The sequence below is a fragment of the Polypterus senegalus genome, chromosome 10 (assembly GCF_016835505.1).
Source record: "Polypterus senegalus isolate Bchr_013 chromosome 10, ASM1683550v1, whole genome shotgun sequence".
NCBI lineage: Eukaryota > Metazoa > Chordata > Cladistia > Polypteriformes > Polypteridae > Polypterus > Polypterus senegalus.
The window spans coordinates 170,582,458-170,600,727 of record NC_053163.1 but is presented as its reverse complement, the minus strand read 5'-3'; the positions used below and the strand labels follow the sequence as shown (position 1 = coordinate 170,600,727).

Here is an 18,270-nt window from a genome sequence, read left to right as displayed (position 1 = left end):
GTCACCTTCTCTCACCCCCTCATTCCCATCCCACACCAACTGGTTACCGCTCAGATGTTTTTCACTTACGGTACCTTGACAGACACGGCCAACCGGCAGGCAGATGAGGCAGGTCAACACAATGCTGAGGGTCTGCATAGCTGCTCAAGTTGAGGGACAATAAAGAAATGTAAAGAAAATATCTGAATGCTTGAGATCACAAGTGAAAATGCAGTATTTCAAAGTTAGAAAGAGGAAGTCAACACCACAAATAGAAAAAATGTCTTGTGCAATGCAGCAATGGTTAAAAAAGCTAGTGTGTACATTAGGGAGTCACATCATGCTCTTTATGAAGTACCGCTGATCTCCAGCTGCGGAGGTCTAATACATGACAATCTAAAAATAATCACCCTTGGCTTACTGGCAACGGTTTCAATTAGTTCACCTAATGTTTGATTTACCTTTTCATTGGCTTCTGGGTATTGCATTTCAGTATGAGAACACTAAATTAACAGGAATTCTTTGTAAGTATCTGATTGTTGTAGGCCAATGTCACTCCTTCTTATGTTTATAAGTAATTTTCCATCTTTCCACTTTCTAAAATCACCAAATCCAAGTGTCAGGGTCTCAAGAAGGTTTATAGGTTTATGACATCATTTTTACTTTCCACCACTTGCGTGTACTAATCAATATGAAGAACTTTGCACCATGATTAGTAAGTTTAACCTTGTGAATGGGCGATACAGAGGGACCAGTGTCCTGACTGGGATAGAGAGTGCTGCCTTACCTGGCCGGGAGGACATAATGGATCGACTGTGCAATGGGTGAAGTCCATGATGGCTGATAATTCCTATCCCAGTCAGGGCAGTTTGGGGTGCAGTGAATGGACTGGAACAGCTTATCTCCCAACATGGAAGGTGGTAGTGCTTCTTCAGTCGGCTCCCAGTGCATCATGGGACCTGTAGTCTTGATGGGCAACCCTTGTCATTGTGTTTACAAAAATCTTTCAGAGATGCCTGGAGAGGAAGGTGGGAAAGGTTTAAAAGAGCCATTATGGGTGTAAAATGAAGTTTGGGTTTTTAGGATGCCACAACAGTAACAACCACCGTGGATATTTTAGGGGGAGAACCTTTTAGAAATACAAGGGTAATTTCTGGTTCACTGGTTCACCATGTCTTCCACAGGGGTCAGTGCTGGGGTCGCCGCTATTTTTAATATATATAAATGATTTAGATAGGAATATAAGTAACAAGCTGGTTAAGTTTGCAGATGATAACAAGATAGGTGGATTAGCAGATAATCGGGAATCTGTTGTATGATCACAGAAGAACTTAAATAACATACAGGCTTGAACAGATCTGTGGACGATGAAATTTAATGTCAGTAATGAATTACACATAGTGTTGTGATGTAAAATGTTGTATACAAGTTGATAAATATTATGTACTGTATGTCTTTATTTGTAACTTAGACAAAGCAATGTAATATTAGTGTTACATTGTTGATAATAACAGCAATGGTTTGATGGTTTAAGAACCCCTTTCCCCTCTTTTAAAACTGAGTCTCTTTGTAATTTTACGACAGGGTTGAGGTGAAGTGCCTCAGACACGTTTGACTAATATTTCTCTGCAGGACTCCCAGTCAACCCCCCAGGAAAGCCAGGCTGCCAAGCTTTACCTTAACACCTGGTTTGGAGGATGGCAGGTGTGAAGGTGTTCTGTCCCTCCATTTGTCTGAAGTATGGCTGTTTGGTATTGGCTTGTATCAGAAGCCATTAAGTAGCATGACGCCCTACTGGCTGTAGGGGTTGGGCAGAAAACCTATAAATTTGCTTGCTTTATCTCACCCTCTCTCTCTCTTACCAAACTGATGAATGACCATCTCACACACCACGAATGGAGAAGGACAACACAATGAAGAGCACAGCTCGGCAGCCATATTGAGACAGGCATGTGGCCTGTTCTGAAGAAAGCTGACCACAAAATGAGGACTTAACTAGAGACATTTACAGTAACTAACAAGTCTGTGTGCCGCCTGAAACTACACATCAACATTTATCAGGTTGTATGGTTGCAAATATTCTAAATGTACTTTGCATATTGTGATTATCGCCCTGCGGTGGGCTAGCGCCCTGCCCCGGGTTTTGTTTCCTGCCTTACACCCTGTGTTGGCTGGTATTGGCTCCAGCAGACCCCTATGACCCTGTAGTTAGGATATAGCAGGTTGGATAATGGATGGATGGGTGGATATTGTTATTATTAATGAATATTATCAATAATACATTATCTAAATTGTAACTTAACTCCTGCTTGTCTTTTACTACACCTTATTGCCTGAGGTTATAAATGTAGAAGGGAAGGTGGGGAGAAGTTATAAAGTACAATACGTTATAAACAGTGGTAAGTCTGTGAGATTTGAGGCATTCTGACAAAGGCTACATATTAATAATACAAAAGGGGAAAGTAGAGAAAAATAGTACTCTACCAATACAGGTCTGAAAATTGAGAGTCCAGCTTATGAGAAGGATTTAGGAGTCATAGTGGACTCTGAGCTATCGACTTCCCAGATGGTGTTCAGAATCCATTAAGAAGGCTAACAGAATATCAGGTTATATAGCGCCTTTATGTGTGGAGTACAAGTAACAGGAGGTTCTGCTCAAGCTTTATAACACACTGATGAGGCCTCATCTGGAGTCCTGTGTGCAGTTTTGGTCTCCAGGCTACAAAAAGGACATAGCAGCACTAGAAAAGGTTCAGAGAAGAGCAACTAGGCTGATTAAGAGCTAAAGGTGGTGAGTGATGAGGAAAAGATTTATAAGAGCTGAGCCTTTACAGTTTAAGCAAAAGAAGAACAAGAGGTGACATGATTGAAGTGTTTAAAATTATGAAGGTAATTAGTCCAGTGGATCGAGATGGTGACTTTAAAATGAGTTCATCAAGAACACGTGGACACAGTTAGAAACTTGTTAAGGGTAAATTTCACACAAACATTATCAAGTTTCTCTTTACACAAATAATGATAGACACTTGGAATAAGCGACCAAGTAGAGTGCTAGACAGTAAGACTTTAGGGACTTTCAAAACTCGAGCTGGTGTTTTTTTGTAGGAATTAAGTGGACAGGACTGGTGAGCTTTGTTGGGCTGAATGGCCTGCTGTCGTCTCGATTGTTCTAAAGTTCTAAGAAAAGCCCAGGCTTCCCAGAAAGGATGCATCATTTTTTACAAGAGTTACCTGCCGGGTGGAGCTCCTCTGAAGGCTCACCTAACTTGTGTCTAACCAGCTGATGATTACTGTGATTTATTTTTCCTCCCTGATATTTTATATTTATATTTTTGGACATTAAATGAGACAGTCCGGTTGGTGCCCTAAATTTTCCATTTTGTGAACTGTCATTTCTGCACCTGCCACACTATTCTGACACAAACCCCTCGATTCATTTAGGTTTTGATGAGCTTCTAATTTCTTATAGCACTGTTGTCAGCCTGTGTCACCGTCTCCCATAGGAAAATGTCATTGATGGCTTGTGAGCTTCTAATTTCTTATAGCACAGATGTGTCTCCTAGAATTCCTTAGGAGGAACAACTTTAGATAAAAGGGGACACGAGGAAAAAAGGGGTCAAAACTGAGAATTTGGTTTGAAAAACACACTGTGTAATTTGTGAGCTCTGGTTAACCTGCATCCAACCCCAAGGGACAAGCAACACAAAATAGCTTCAGAATCTGAGTTTATTTCAAAATATTAAAAAAAAAACTGGATGAGTAAAGAAATGTTTGCAGAGACAGATGTTCTTTGTCTTGAAGACCAGAGAAGGGAGCGTCTTCGTTTAGTGCCTGCCACTCCTGCTTCTTGCCTGTCATCAGGAGTGAGTGACAAAAGACAGTTAACAATTTGTTGTTCTTTGTTGCAGTTCGTATACTCTAACTTTTACATTTCTTTTGTTCAAATAATTGCCTAACACCAAGTCCTACTATTCAAGTGTGACTACAATTGTACAGTCATATGAAAAAGTTTGGGAACCCCTCTTAATTCTTTGGATTTTTGTTTATCTATATATTTGGCTGAGCTTTCAAAGTAACATCTTCCTTTTAATAGATGATATGCCTTATAGAAACAGTAGGATTTCAGCAGTGATATTAGGTTTATTGGATTAACTGAAAATATACAGTATGCATCATGACAAAATTAGTCAGGTGCAATAATTTGGATACCCAACAAAGATATGACATCAATACTTAGCTGAGCCTCCTTTTGCTTCTTTGAGCCTCTCGACGCTGTCCTCCTATAGCCTGTGATGAGTGTCAGGATTCTGGATGGAGGTATTTTTGACTATTCTTCCATACAAAATCACTCCAGTTCAGTTCAATTTGATGGACAGCCTGCTTCAAATCATCCCATAGATTTTCGATGATATTCAAGTCAGGGAACTGTGACGGCCATTCCAGAACATTGTTCTTCTCCCTCTGCATGAATGCCTTTGTAGATTTCCAACTGTGTTTCGGGATATTGTCTTGTTGGAATATCCAGACCCTGCGTAACTTCAACTTTGTGACTGATGCTTGAAAATTATCCTGAAGAATTGGTTAATATTGGGTTGAATTCATCTGACCCTCGACTTTAACAAGGGCCCCAGTCCGTGAACTAGCCACACAGCCCCACAGCATGATGGGACCTCCACCACATTTGACAGTAGGTAGCAGGTGTTTGTCTAGGACTGCAGTGTTCTTCTTCCACCATGCAAAATGCTTTTTGTTGTGACCAAATAACTCATTTTTTGTCTCATCAGTCCAAAGCACTTTATTCCAAAATGAATCTGGCTTGTCTAAAAGAGCACCTGCAAACAACAAGCGACTCTGTTTGTGGTGTAAGTGCAAAAAGGGCTTCTTTCTCATCACCCTGCCATACAGATGTTCTTTGTGCAAATTGTGCTGAATTTTAGAACGATGTACAGATACACCATCTGCAGCAAGATGTTCTTGCAGGTCTTTGGTGGTGATCTGTGGGTTGTCTGTACCCATTCTCACAATCCTGCACATATGCCGCTCCTGTATTTTTCTTGGCCTGCCAGACCTGCTGGGTTTAACAGCAACTGTGCCTGTGGCCTTCCATTTCCTGATTCCATGCCTTACAGTTGAAACTGACTGTAAAAACCTCTGAGATGGCTTTTTGTAGCCTTCCCTTATACCAGGATACTGAAGAATCTTTGTTTTCAGATATTTTGAGAGTTGCTTTGAGGATCCCATGCTGTCTGTCGCTCTTCAAAGGAGATTCAAAGCTCAATGCAGCAACACCAAACTCCCTCATCCATTTCCTTATAGATCTTACTTTGTGGACTGGTACGTGTGCAGTCATGTTGCCATCCACAAACTGTTCCCACAAAGTTGGGGGCATGAAATTGTCCCAAATGGCTTTGTATTTTAATTTAGTGTAGTCGGCAGGATTAGATAGATAGAAAACAAAAATGATTTGCATGTTAAGTAGCATTGGGATCAAAGTAGAAAATAAAGCCTTAGTCAGGGCAGCAGTCCATCACAGGGAACACTCGGACACACACCAAGCCAGCTGACCTAATTTGCATATTTTTGGGATAAATCTGGAGAATCTTGGGAGCACCCAAATGAACACTGGGAGAACATACACCCCCCACAAAGGCAGGGCTGGGGCTGTGGAAGTGTTTTGAGATACTGTATATTTATAGCTTCACCACCGGTGTATGAGATGTTGTGTTGTGACTTTTTCGGCTGTGGGAGTTGAGTTTTTTTTTTGTTGTGTAAGATTTCTGGACATTACTGGATGGACACATAAGACATTATCAGGGACTTTTCATAAAGATGTTATGCCTTGGTCATGTGTATTCCTTCTGGATTTAAAAAGCATATTGTTTTAGAAGAATGATTGTCTGTGATATTCTGTACGTTTTAATCCAAAGGGTCATTGGTTGTCCATAGAGTATCAACATTTACTCTGGGGACACAATGAAGGGTGATGCGAGTATTCACACCAGGAAACCCTTCGATGCACATTCACTTCTGTGGAACTGACACTAAAATTAATTTCACTGGCAATTTTACAATTGCAAAATGTAAAACACCCCTTTAAATTTTTAGAGAGGGTTTCAAGGGTTTTTTGATGATACATAACAAGGAATTCTGGTCTCTGAAGACTTCTTTACGCATTTTTCTCTACTTGTGTTTTTTTTCCAGAGTATGGATGTATGGAATGGACTGGGCATAATTAGTAGGCTTAAGCAATCCAGGGTTCAGGTGCTAAAAAGGGACTTGGACAAAGCTAATGCCCTAAAACAACTTTTTACTAGATTCCCCCTCCTACTGCCACCTTCTTCCAATGACCAGTGCACCTACATCATCCCAACTACACAACTCTTACCATGTCAACTGGAATGGTCAGTGACAAGTTCAGCTCTAACCATCAGTGTGGACTGTCCATAACTGTTGACTAAGTGAGGAGCAGAACAGATGAAGCTGGAAATGCTGTGGGACCAAATGGGAGTCAGTCCTTGAGTTCTTAAGGCCTGTGCTGGCGAACCTGATGGTGACCTCTGTCATCTGTCCAGTCTGTCCCCTCTAGGCTTCAGAAAGTACTGTGACTGTGGAAAACACCCTGCATTGCTCCTATTCCAAAGAAGGCCAGTGACACCTATGTCTCACATCATGAAGACCTCTGAGAGGCTGGTCCTGGACTATACAAGTCCTCTTGTGGTAGACCACCTGGACCTACTCCATTTTGCCTGTCAAACAAACATTAGAGTAGAAGATGCAATTATCTGTCTGCTCCACCAGGCTGGACAAAGCTGGAAGGACTGATATGATGGTGTTTTTTTGATTCCTCCAGTGCCTACAATACCAGACATCCCTGTTAAGGGGTAAACTCAGTGGTATGCAGGTGGATGAGTCTGTGGCATCCTGGATGGTGGGCAGTCTGTCAGGCAGGCCACAGAGTGTGAGACTCAAAGACTGTCTGAGTAACACCGAAGCACCACAAGAACAAGCCTGTCTGCTTTTGTCTTCATTCTGTGAACCACATACTATAAATATTTAACACCAGGTCATGACACTTACAAAAATTCTCATGTGATTCTGCACTTATGGAGGTTATCAATAAGGGAGATGAGACAGAGGAGAGGAGTCAAGTGGAGGACTTAGCTTCTTTGTGCAAAGAGAATTGTCTTCATCTTAACATCAGCAAAACCGAAGAACTGCTTATTGACTATCACCACACCAAAGAGCCTCTACGCCTGGTCACTATGCAGGGAGTGGATGTAAAGGTGGTCCACTCCTACAAGTATCCACATTTCAAGAAAGTCAGTCAATGGGGGCTGATTTGCTTTACATTTGCAGACAGACAGACAGGCACACAGCATTATATACAGACAGACCTAAAATTGAGTATTTTGTTGAGTACAGATCAATTGGTAGTAATTGACATTACACAGGAACAGAAGGGTCTTTATGTGTACTCATTTTGTAATCAGTAATTTGTAAAGTTTACGAGGTGTGATCAGAAAATGAATGTTTTAAAAAAGCAATGAAAGATTTGCAACTACTAGTCACCCTCAAAATACTCTCCTCCACTATGAACGCACTTATCCCAACGCACCTGCCCCTTAGCGAAGCAGTTCTGGAAGTTTTCTTTTGAGATTGTCTTTAGTTGGGCTGTTGTGGTTGCCCCGGTTGTCCTCAATGGATTGAAATCGTTTACCTTTCATGGTCATTTTCAATTTAGGGAACAGCCAGAAGTCACACGGTGCCAGATCCGGACATGGGGTAATGTTTTTATTTGACAGAAATTGCTGTACAAGAAGGGATGTGTAACAAGGAGCGTTGTCATGATGAAGAATGAAACCATTTCAACATTTTCCTCAGTTGTTGATGTTGAAGGACATCCTGATCTTTTCTCGTCTTCAACCGAGTCCGATCCATGACGAAATCGATCAAACCACTTGTAAACAGTCTTAATTGTCGGTGCAGGGTCTCCATAAACCGATTTTAACAGCTGATGAGCTTTTTGCGATTTGAAATAAAGTTTCATGTTAGTGCGTTGCTCGATATCCGTTATTAACAACAAACTTGAAAAACACCCTTGAACTCAACAGTGGCTCACAAACGACTGACCATATCAAGCGAGTTGAACCTCGTCACAAACTCGGCTCTAGGATGGACATTCAGAACCTCCATTGAATTGTTTTGCGTTGCTCTTGGATGGTGTGCTGAATCAACAACATTGATCACACCTTATATATTTGCATAGGGCTGTCAAAGTCCTCATTTTTCTGGAAATATTAGCGGGTTGGAAAATGGATGGATGGATGTCCTCAATTTTTACGTGCCATGGATTGTCCAGGAGGAATTTATAAAATTCTGAAAATGTCCAGAATTGTGGCACTTAAAATGTGAAAATCTCCTTATCATTGGTAGAATTTGTACACCAATCAGCATTTGCTGAAGTAGTACGCACTCTTTTTTTCCCCAGAGTCTTCACTTCTGTTCCGGTAGTAAACAACGCAGATATTGACGAGAATAGAAACAACCCTTCGAGTTCTTGGCTTTTGTCTGTCCAACTTGGCTTTCTCACTTCATCTGTTGAATTCAGCTTTATCTTCTCGGTGAGTAGACAGTTCATTATAAATGTTGTTCCTTTCCTTAACAATTTGTAATCGTAATAGACCGTAACTAAGTGAATTTATTTAAAATCAAAATCGCAATTTCACGTTTTCTATCAGAGATCTTATTTTCAATTCTTCTTTCAGCAGCTCGGTTAAACAAGAAATTTCACACATCCAGGTACAGTCCGTCGTATTTAAGTGCAAGTAAGTACTGCTTTGTAATATTTTAATGGTAAATATGATTATTAGCACCCGTTGTTCCAAAATGGATTTATAATTTTAAATGAATGAGTCCACTAATAGAGTTTCAGTTAATTAAAAAATCACACATTTATTCTGTCATATGCAATATCTTTTTAGTTATCAAGTAATACGTCACTTCTTCAAATAATTGAATAATGTTTCTGTAATTCTTCCATTTACATAAATTCAGGAATATCCATTATGCTGAAAAGAAAGCACAAGTTCCGAGGCTACTGCTTTTTATCAAAAGGGCAGAACAGACTCAAGTAAAGGGCCAGTGATCCCAAGATTCAATTTCAGTCGCAGGCTATGTAAAGATTTCTATTCGTATTTAAAAACCCAGATTTACTAAGAAAAACAGATTAATAGGAAAAATATACAAGAATGTAGATAAATGCAAATAAATTGAAAAGAGTAAAATAATTTATATTTTCCTAGAAGTGAATTTACATGGGCATCATTTTTTACAGGTTTACGACAGTTAAGCTGTCCCAATAAGAATAGAAGGAATGAAGTCTGTTAATTTAAGAGGCTTGACGTATTCAAAATATGTAATGGGTTATTAGTTTGCCAGTCACTGTGATTGTGGCCATCATATCATAATTATAGGGATAAACTGCGACTAAAGATTTATATCCATTCATCCATTATCCAACCCACTATATCCTAACTACAGGGTCACGGGGGTCTGCTGGAGTCAATCCCAGCCAACACAGGGCACACACCAAGCACAATTTCGGATTGCCAATGCACCTAACCTGCATGTCTTTGGACTGTTGGAGGAAACCCACGCAGACACGGGAAGAACATGCAAACACTACTCAGGGAGGACCCAGTAAGCGAACCCAGGCCTCCTACCTGTGAGTCAGCAGAACAACCCACTGTGCCACCATGCTGCCCAGGTTTATATAATTTTAAAAAAATAAATAAATAAGAGAGTATAAAGGTGTATTGTGGCATCAAAGGGAAAGGCGTCCTCTAGAGTCCTCATTTTTCAACCCAAATGTCCTCATTTCCAGAGAAGGAGAGTTGGCAGCCCTTCACGTGTGAGTTTCTATGAACTTGTCACTGCAGTCTGCGCCTGCACTCAGTGGAGAGCGTTACACAAAAATAAAATTAAGGGTCAGAGGACACAAGTGCCAGTTCTGAAGTGCCTTCGTAGTGTCAATGAACTTCATATGAAATCCTCATTTCCCAATTTTCTTTAATGTCCAACACCACTAAGAGTTTGGAGCCTCAGACATGAGACACAACAAGCGGCTACAGAGCTAGACGAGTTACTTATTTGGATGTTGGATGAGGACGAATGCAATGAAGGTTTCCACTACTAACAGGAATTGTTTTTTGTTTTTCTCTTTCCTATATGGCAATCCCAACCTTAATAGAAATGTGCGTTCATTCAAGAGTCATTTTTTGCTCAAAAAACATTTTGGTTTCTAATTAAGATGCAAAAAATAATAATAAAAACAATAAAATTAAGAATGTTGCCCACCTCTCACAGTCAAGGTGACCCCTGGTCCTGAGGCGTACGGTTTGTTCTCATCTCCCTTTGTGTATTTCTCACAGTAATACTCTCCCATGTCGCTGACTCTGAGGTCTCTTATTGTGATGCTGAAGTTGACTATTGGGTTCTCCACTGTCCAGGTCACTCGAGGGTCATTTGCATCTCCATATTTAGGGGCTCCTGAGTAGAAGTGTGTGTGCTTGCTGCCAGCACCTCTGTACCATCTCACCGGTCCCAGCACAGTCCCACTTGACATGTGGCAGATTAAAGTGACGTCACTTCCCTCCATCTTCTCAATGTGACCCTGAGGCTGAAAGACGCTGAACCCTGTAACACCAGGAGAAGATGAAGCTACTGTAACTTGGACGAAGAGCTAAAATAATAAAAACTAGCTTGGAGTAGATCCAAACATTTTCTGATGCAAGAGGAGATCAACCAAAGAGGGAGTGATTCTGACTAAAAATAGTTCAGGTAACAAGGAATCATCATTATTTATTCAAGATGATATGTATTCATTTTTCATTCATTTTAATCTTTTGGTCAGTGCTCAGTCTTTTTCAACTTATCAGAACGTTAGAACAGGCCTTTCAGCCCAACAAGCTCGTCCTTCCTATCCTCCTAGATTATCCAAAGTAACATCAAGTTGTGATCTCATCTCCACACTACTTGATAATTTATTCCATTTGTCTGTTGTTCTTTGCATGAAGAAAAATCTTTTTCACATTTGGGCAAATTTATTCCATAATACGCTTCTAACTGTGTCCTGGTAATGGGAACTTGAGCCGGGAATCAAAGGGAATGCACCTGTTAGTGGAATGTCTCCTCATGCTGCGAGATCCAAAGAGGGTAAGCCAGGGAGACATTGGCTTTAGAAGGAAGCAGTGGGGCTCATACTTCTAGAAAAACGACTATCTCTGGATTTTAACCTCATTTTCGAAAATGTAATAGTTATTTATTTGGAATATTTTGACCTCGACAATCACTTTGATTTTATTGGATTATTTATTTAAATGATTTCTGAGGGTGGACAAGTATAGAGAAGGTCAGAATCAGTTGTATTGCATCTTTGTGGACCTGCAGAAAGCATATGACAGGGGGCCTCAAGAGGAGCTGTGGTATTGTATGAGGAAGCCGGGAGTGGCAGAGAAGTATGTAAGAGTTGTACAGGATATGTACGAGGGAAGTGTGACCATGGTGAGGTCTGCGGTAGGAGTGACGGAGGTGGGATTACATCAGGGATTGGCTCTGGGCCCTTTCTTATTTGCAGTGGTGATGGACAGGCTGACAGACGAGATTAGACAGGAGTCCCCGTGGACTGTGATGTTTGCTGATGACATTGTAATCTGTAGCGATAGTATCAAGAAGATTGAGGAGAACCTAAAGAGGTGGAGATCTGCTCTAGAGAGGAGAAGAATGAAGGTCAGTAGGAACAGAACAGAATACATGTGTGTAAATGAGAGGGAGGTCAGTGGAATGGTGAGGATGAAGGGAGTAGAGTTAGCGAAGGTGGATGAGTTTAAATACTTGGGATCAACAGTACAGAGTAATGGGGATTGTGGAAGAGAAGTAAAGAAGAGAGTGCAGGCAGGTTGAAATGGGTGGAGAAGAGTGTCGGGAGTGATTTTTGACAGAAGGGTTTCAGCAAGAGTGACAGGGAAGGTCTACAGGACGGTAGTGAGACCAGCTGTGTTATATGGGCTTGAGACGGTGACACTGAACAGAAAGCAGAAGACAGAGCTGCAGGTGTCAGAGATAAAAATGCTAAGATTTTCATTGGTTGGGACGATTGGGAGACAAAGTCAGAGAGGCGAGATTAAGTTGGATTGGACATGTGCAGAGGAGAGAAGCTGGGTATAATGGGTGAAGGGTGATAAGAACAGAGCTGGTAGGGTAGAGGAGAAGAGGAAGACCAAAGAGAAGGTTTATGGATGTGGTGAGAGAGGACATGCAGGTGATGGGGGTGACAGAACAAGATGACGAGGACAGAAAAGATATTGAAACAGATGATCTGCTGAGCAACCCCTAACAAGAGCAGCCAAAAGAAGAAGAAGAAGATTTATTAAATGATTTTGTGCACCAAACTACTGAACAATGCTTATTTGTTTGGAATTTAAAATTAAAGCCCTTGACATTTTTTACACCAACCCCTTGCTGGATGTTTACGTCATCATTTGCTCAGGAAGTGACAAGGGAGCATGGAGCCGAGCTGAACCATCACAAAATGCCTACAAAACATCTGTAAAGTGGTTAATCGTGGAGGATCAATGTGAAATGGGGAGCGCCGTTCTGACTGGACTGTGTCCTCAGTCGCCGCACTTATTCCCCATTCAACTGAGGGCGGCAACACAGAAAAGCAGCACAAGTTCAGTGTGTCTTTATTTTGCTGCTTGCAGCTTTCATTTAAGTTTACTGCTAGCAAACCCTCAAATCCTGCACAAACCACCAGTAGTGCTGAAAAATGAAAGACAGCAACAGAAGCAGAATGAAGGTCACCGTTGCTCTCAAGTCTTTTTTTTTATTTGTTTGAAATGTCTCCCCCACTAATGACCCTTTAATATTTGAGATACCCTGGTCATTTTTATTACAAGCACGCTAGAGAGGAAACAAATAAATCACAAGTGTATTGATCTAAGTGCTTTTCGTAAATGAATTTCAAAAAGCACACAAATTCTGGTCAATGAGAAATATTAAGTAGCACATAAAAACAAAAAAGGTTACCGAATGTTGCCCACCTATCACAGTCAGGCTGACCCCCAGTCCTGAAGCGAATGGTGAGGCATTTGGTTTGTCCCAATCTGCCATTGTGTATTTCTCACAGTAATACTCTCCCGTGTCGCTGACTCTGACGTCTCTTATTGTGATGCTAAAGTTGACTGTCGTGTTCTCCACTGTCCAGGTCACTCGAGGGTCATTCTTATCTCCTTCTTTGGGGACTACTGAGTAGAAGTGTGTGCGCTCGCTGCCATATCCTTTGTACCATCTCACTGGTCCCAGTGGAGTGTCACTTGACATGACACAGATTAAAGTGACTGTATTCCCCTCTCTGGCTTCCACCGAACCCTGTGGCTGAGAGACAGTGACTCCTGTACAATGGAAAAGAAATAAAAGTTAAACAAGGGACATTTGTATAAAATACAACAGAGTTTTCAACACTTTCTGAAGTGTTTCCGTTCTTTTTGTTTTTCGTCACTGGACACGAGACATATTAAAGTGACGTCACTTCTCTCCTCTCCTTCCACTCGACTCTGAGGCTGAGAGACACTGAAACCTGGAATTGTCAGGAGAAACACAACACCAGGTTGGAGATAAAAAGCAGAATTTAGCAAATTCCAAAACTGACGGAAAATTGAAATCATTTAAAGTGTGTAATTGTACAAAAGGCGCATGGCTGACTAACAGACAAACACTCAGGAATGACTCTTCGACATATTTAAACAATGCCATTTACTAATTTTATCCATTTTTATATTCTGACCAATGCCCAGTCTGAGTTGTTCCCTTAATCCAACTGCCCACACGATTATCACTCTTAAGATGAACAACAGCAATGACAGCAGACTGTTGATGACTTGAACTGTCAGTCTTTTGTGAAACGTTTTTTGAAAGTTAGCCTTTCTAATACCAATCGCCTTTCAGTATTGTGTCTAAAAATGACTTTTGATAAACTGACTAGTGTTGTGTATAATACGAGAGAGTCTCAGAAAGGCGTTTATTTCTGACAACCCCAATCCTGACAAAACTAACCCTCTAGCCCAGGGGTCCTCAATTACGGTCCTGGAGGGCCACAGTGGCTGCATCTTTTCCTTCCAGCCAGTTTCCTAATTAGAAGACAGTCCTTGCTGATAATGAAACTTGTGGCTATTTCGCTTCTTAGTGCGTTCATTCATCCAATGATAATTTGAATTGCACTCTAAAGCTTCTTTCTCTGAGGACATTATCTGTGTGTTTTGTGGACCAAAATAAGATTAAACTCCCTCCAATTCCCCTCTCATTTATTTATTTTTATTAATTATTTTATTTATTATTACCACGCTTCTGTTAACTTCACCTGTTTGTTGTCTGGTACAAATCTTGTCATCGATATTTAACCCACTTCCTTTTGTCCAAATGACTTGAAATTTTGCACACTTACTCACTTGTGATGACAGAGTAATGGGGATTGTGGAAAAGGCGAAGGAGAGAGTGCAGTCAGGGTGGAATGGGTAGCGAAGAGTATCAGGAGTGATTTGTGACAGACGGGTATTAACAAGAGTGAAAGGGAAGGTCTACAGGACGGTTGTGAGACCAGCTGTGTTATATGGGCTGGAGACTGTGGCACAGGAGACAGAGCTGGAGGTGGCAGAGCTAAAGATGTTAAGATTTGCATTGGGTGTGATGAGGATGGACAGGATTAGAAATGAGGACATTAGAGGGTCAGTTCAGGTGGGATGGTTGGGAGAAAAAGTCAGAGAGGTGAGATTGCGTTGGTTTGGACATGTGCAGAGGAGAGATGCTGAGTAAATTGGGAGAACGGTGCTAAGGATAGAGCAGCTAGGATAAAGGAGAAGAGGAAGACCCAAGAGAAGGTTTATGGATGTGGTGAGAGAGGACATGCAGGTGATTGATTTAACAGAACAAGATGACGAGGATAGAAAGATATGGAAGAACATGATCCACTGTGGAAACCCCTAACTGGAGCAGCAAAAATAAGAAGAAAGAAGTGACATGTTTGCACCATCACCAGGCAAGTCCAATCCAATCCATGATGATATTACGTATTGTCAGGCCTGCAGTTTACATGAATTTAGACTTTGGGAGTTTGGAGGCTCAGAGCCTAATCAGAGACACAACATGTCCTAGTCTGCCTTACAGAGAAGTGCACATTTCCAAATTTGGTGACCTTTTGCCAGCAATAGCGGATGTAAACAGAAGACGTTTTGAAAGACATCACATGTAAATGACACATTATTATCATAAAGAATTGTTTAATTGTTAGTTTTGTCACCAGCGTGTAATCTGATTGAGTAGGCCCTAAGATTTAGTTGTGAATAAATTACTAACACTTCTGCTAGACAGGATGGGTCCACCTCAGGGCGCTGCACAGGGGCCTTCAGCAAGCCAGCTACACCACTGACTTTACGGCAAACAAAAACACATCTGTCGTAAAATGTACATACTGCAAACATAACACATACATTTCATTGTATATTGCTGAGCACACAATGCAAATACTTTCAAATTGCAAACAAGAAATGTCAAGATGCTACATGGAGAATCAGAGCCCATTGGGTGACTTTATTGAGATCTCCTCTGAAGCTCAACAGGAGACGCTTGCGAGACTACCGGGGTGAAGCATTCAGGAGAAACATCTGAGAAGCAGGAGATGAAAGCCAAGGTCTCCATTTTTATTCCTTTCTGATCTCATTGTTGTTGAGGAGAAACCAAAAAGAGATGAAAGAGATCTCATTTTTTATTTTTTATTATTGTGGAAATGAGAGAGAGAGACACACACACACACACACACACACACACATAAATATAACACAAACAAAGCTAAAGAACCTAAGGAAAAAAACTCCATTTATTTCCAAAAAAATACTCGATAAAAATGGAGATAATCACAATCAAAAACAGAAGTAAGGTAGGAGGACAACCCAAACTTGGCTATCGAACTCCACAGAATTTACACATTCAGACACACTCCACAATTCAAATAGTTAAACAACCAATTTCCACCAGAGTGTCTACGTTAAGAACAATTACATTTTCTTGTAACAACCACAAAAACAGCCAACGCTAGAACATCCAACCCTAACTGTCCATACCTCACCTTGATAAACTCAAGTCCTTCTCCCCTCTCTCTACCCCAAACTAGCATATTCTTGAACGTGCCCGCCACCCACAAACCCAAGTGACTTAATCACAGTAGACAGGTAACGGTGACACGACTCAATTAAGTCATCTGCTCCGAGTGGATTCAGAGTTGGCCGTAACAAATCCCAGTAAAGCAGAATGATGGATGATTTCACTGAGGTGACAAGCTGCCATGTCCAGCCACACACTGTCACCATCGGCTCTCTTCGTCACCTTCTCTCACCCCCTCATTCTCATCCCACACCAACCAGTTACCGCTCAGATGTTTTTCACTTACGGTACCTTGACAGACACGGCCAACGGCAGGCAGATGAGGCAGGTCAACACAATGCTGAGGTTCGGCATAGCTGGTCAGGTGAAGAGACAACAAAGAAATGTAAAGAAAATATCTGAATGCTTGAGACAACCACATAGGAAAATGTATTCTTTCAAAGTTACGAAGAGGAAGTCAACACCACAAAAAGAAAAAATGTCTTGTGCAATGCAGTGATGATAAAAAAACAAAAAACTAGAAAAGGCTGAAAAAAAAACCAAGTGGGTGCTTCAGGGAGTGGCATCAAGCTCATAATGACGTTCTGCTGATCTCAGGCTGTGGTGGTCTAATAGATGACAATCTAAACATAATGTCCCTTGACTTACAGGCCAAACATTTTACCTTTTCAATTGCTTCTGGCCATTGCATTCAGTATAAGAACGCCTTATTAAAAGGAATTCTTTCTAGGTGTTTGATCAGTGTAGGCCAATGTCACCTCTTCTTTAATTTATTAGTAGACTTCCACCCTCCCACTTTCTAAAAATCAACAAATCTAAACCCAGGGGTTTCATGGAGGTTTATCAAGCTTTCTTTGCTTACACATACAAAAAACACCAAGATCTTCTACTGAGAGGTCCCTGACCGAGTATTCATGCCCCAGGATTCACCAGTCTGAAAGCCGTTGGCCACTTCCTGCACCTCAGCATGTGAGCAACGAAAGAGAACGTTGAACCCCACATTAGCCAAATGGGCATTCCATTGAGGAAACTACTGGGACTTTGAGACCATCAAATGGGACATCCTGCACACATCCATACCCCTTCTTTTTCTTCTCATTTGAAGATGAATACCAAGTTTGTATAGCGGTCCAGTACAATAAGATTCATATCGTTGAATTTCTTTTTGAGATGGGGATTCCAGTAACCATGAGATGGTGAGGGTTCAGCTTCATGCTCCCACCTCTCTTCTGGGACCCTCTTGAACCCAACACCATCGGTAATGTAACCGCATGAGCTGGTCTGATGGGGACAAATCAAACTGAGCAAGGGGATGGTGTAAAAGTGCAAAAGTGCTTTTATTAAAAAGGATCAAAACAAACAAAACCAAAACTGTGGCCAAAGTGTAGTGCTTCAAAAATGTCCACAATAAATAGTCCATAAAAACAGGTTGAATAATAGTGGAGGTTAAAATAATCCAGATAAATAAATCGATTAAAATGACACTAAAACAATGGCTGGAAGCAGTTCCCTTATAAAGCCCGGTGCCTTCTTTTAGCTGGCGGCTCTCCTGTATTTCCCATATGGGCCCTGCAGCCTTCTGTCCCTTGGCTTTGTACGGTTTCCTCAGGACTGAGACTCAGGTTCCCCAGCGACTAGGGTGTGCGACCATTTCTGGCTATGTGTCCAGCCAACCACCTTCTTGGTCACTCCAGCTCCTGGAGATCACTCAGCTGGAGCGACCGCTTTCTGCTGCCCCCATTGAGCTCTCCTCCAAGCCGCCTGCATCCACCAGCGAGCCTACTCTTTTCGCTCTTCCAACTTCTCCTTTTCCTTTTCCTTCTTCTTCTCCTTCTCCTCCCCTCCGCACTCGCACTCCTCCTATTTATAATGGGGATGTGACACAGGTGTGGCGATTAGCAGCTCCTGGCATCAATTACGGACACGGGTGATCTCTCACCTGTGAGCTTCAGTGTGGAAACCCCTAAGACTGTATCGTGCCCGGGAATCGCTCCAGCCACATTACCACGCCACTTCTTTAAGCTGCGAGTACAGCAATTATTTATTTAAAAACTGGCCATTCATTTTGAGCCGCGGACC

General features: G+C 41.5%; 1 protein-coding gene across 1 annotated transcript in view; it reads right to left on the bottom strand.

The window, feature by feature from the left end:
* The window catches only part of LOC120538303, a 30,646-nt gene extending 14,004 nt beyond the window's left edge, over positions 1–16,642 (bottom strand). Inside the window, exons 1-3 of the mRNA XM_039767765.1 lie at positions 16,483–16,642; positions 13,005–13,430; positions 10,336–10,674 (exon numbers count right to left, since the gene is read on the bottom strand). Coding sequence (XP_039623699.1) covers positions 10,336–10,674; positions 13,005–13,430; positions 16,483–16,612 — 895 coding nt within the window. The 5' untranslated portion in view covers positions 16,613–16,642. The remainder of the gene's footprint in view (positions 1–10,335; positions 10,675–13,004; positions 13,431–16,482) is intronic.
* Between the last annotated feature and the right edge of the window lie 1,628 nt (positions 16,643–18,270).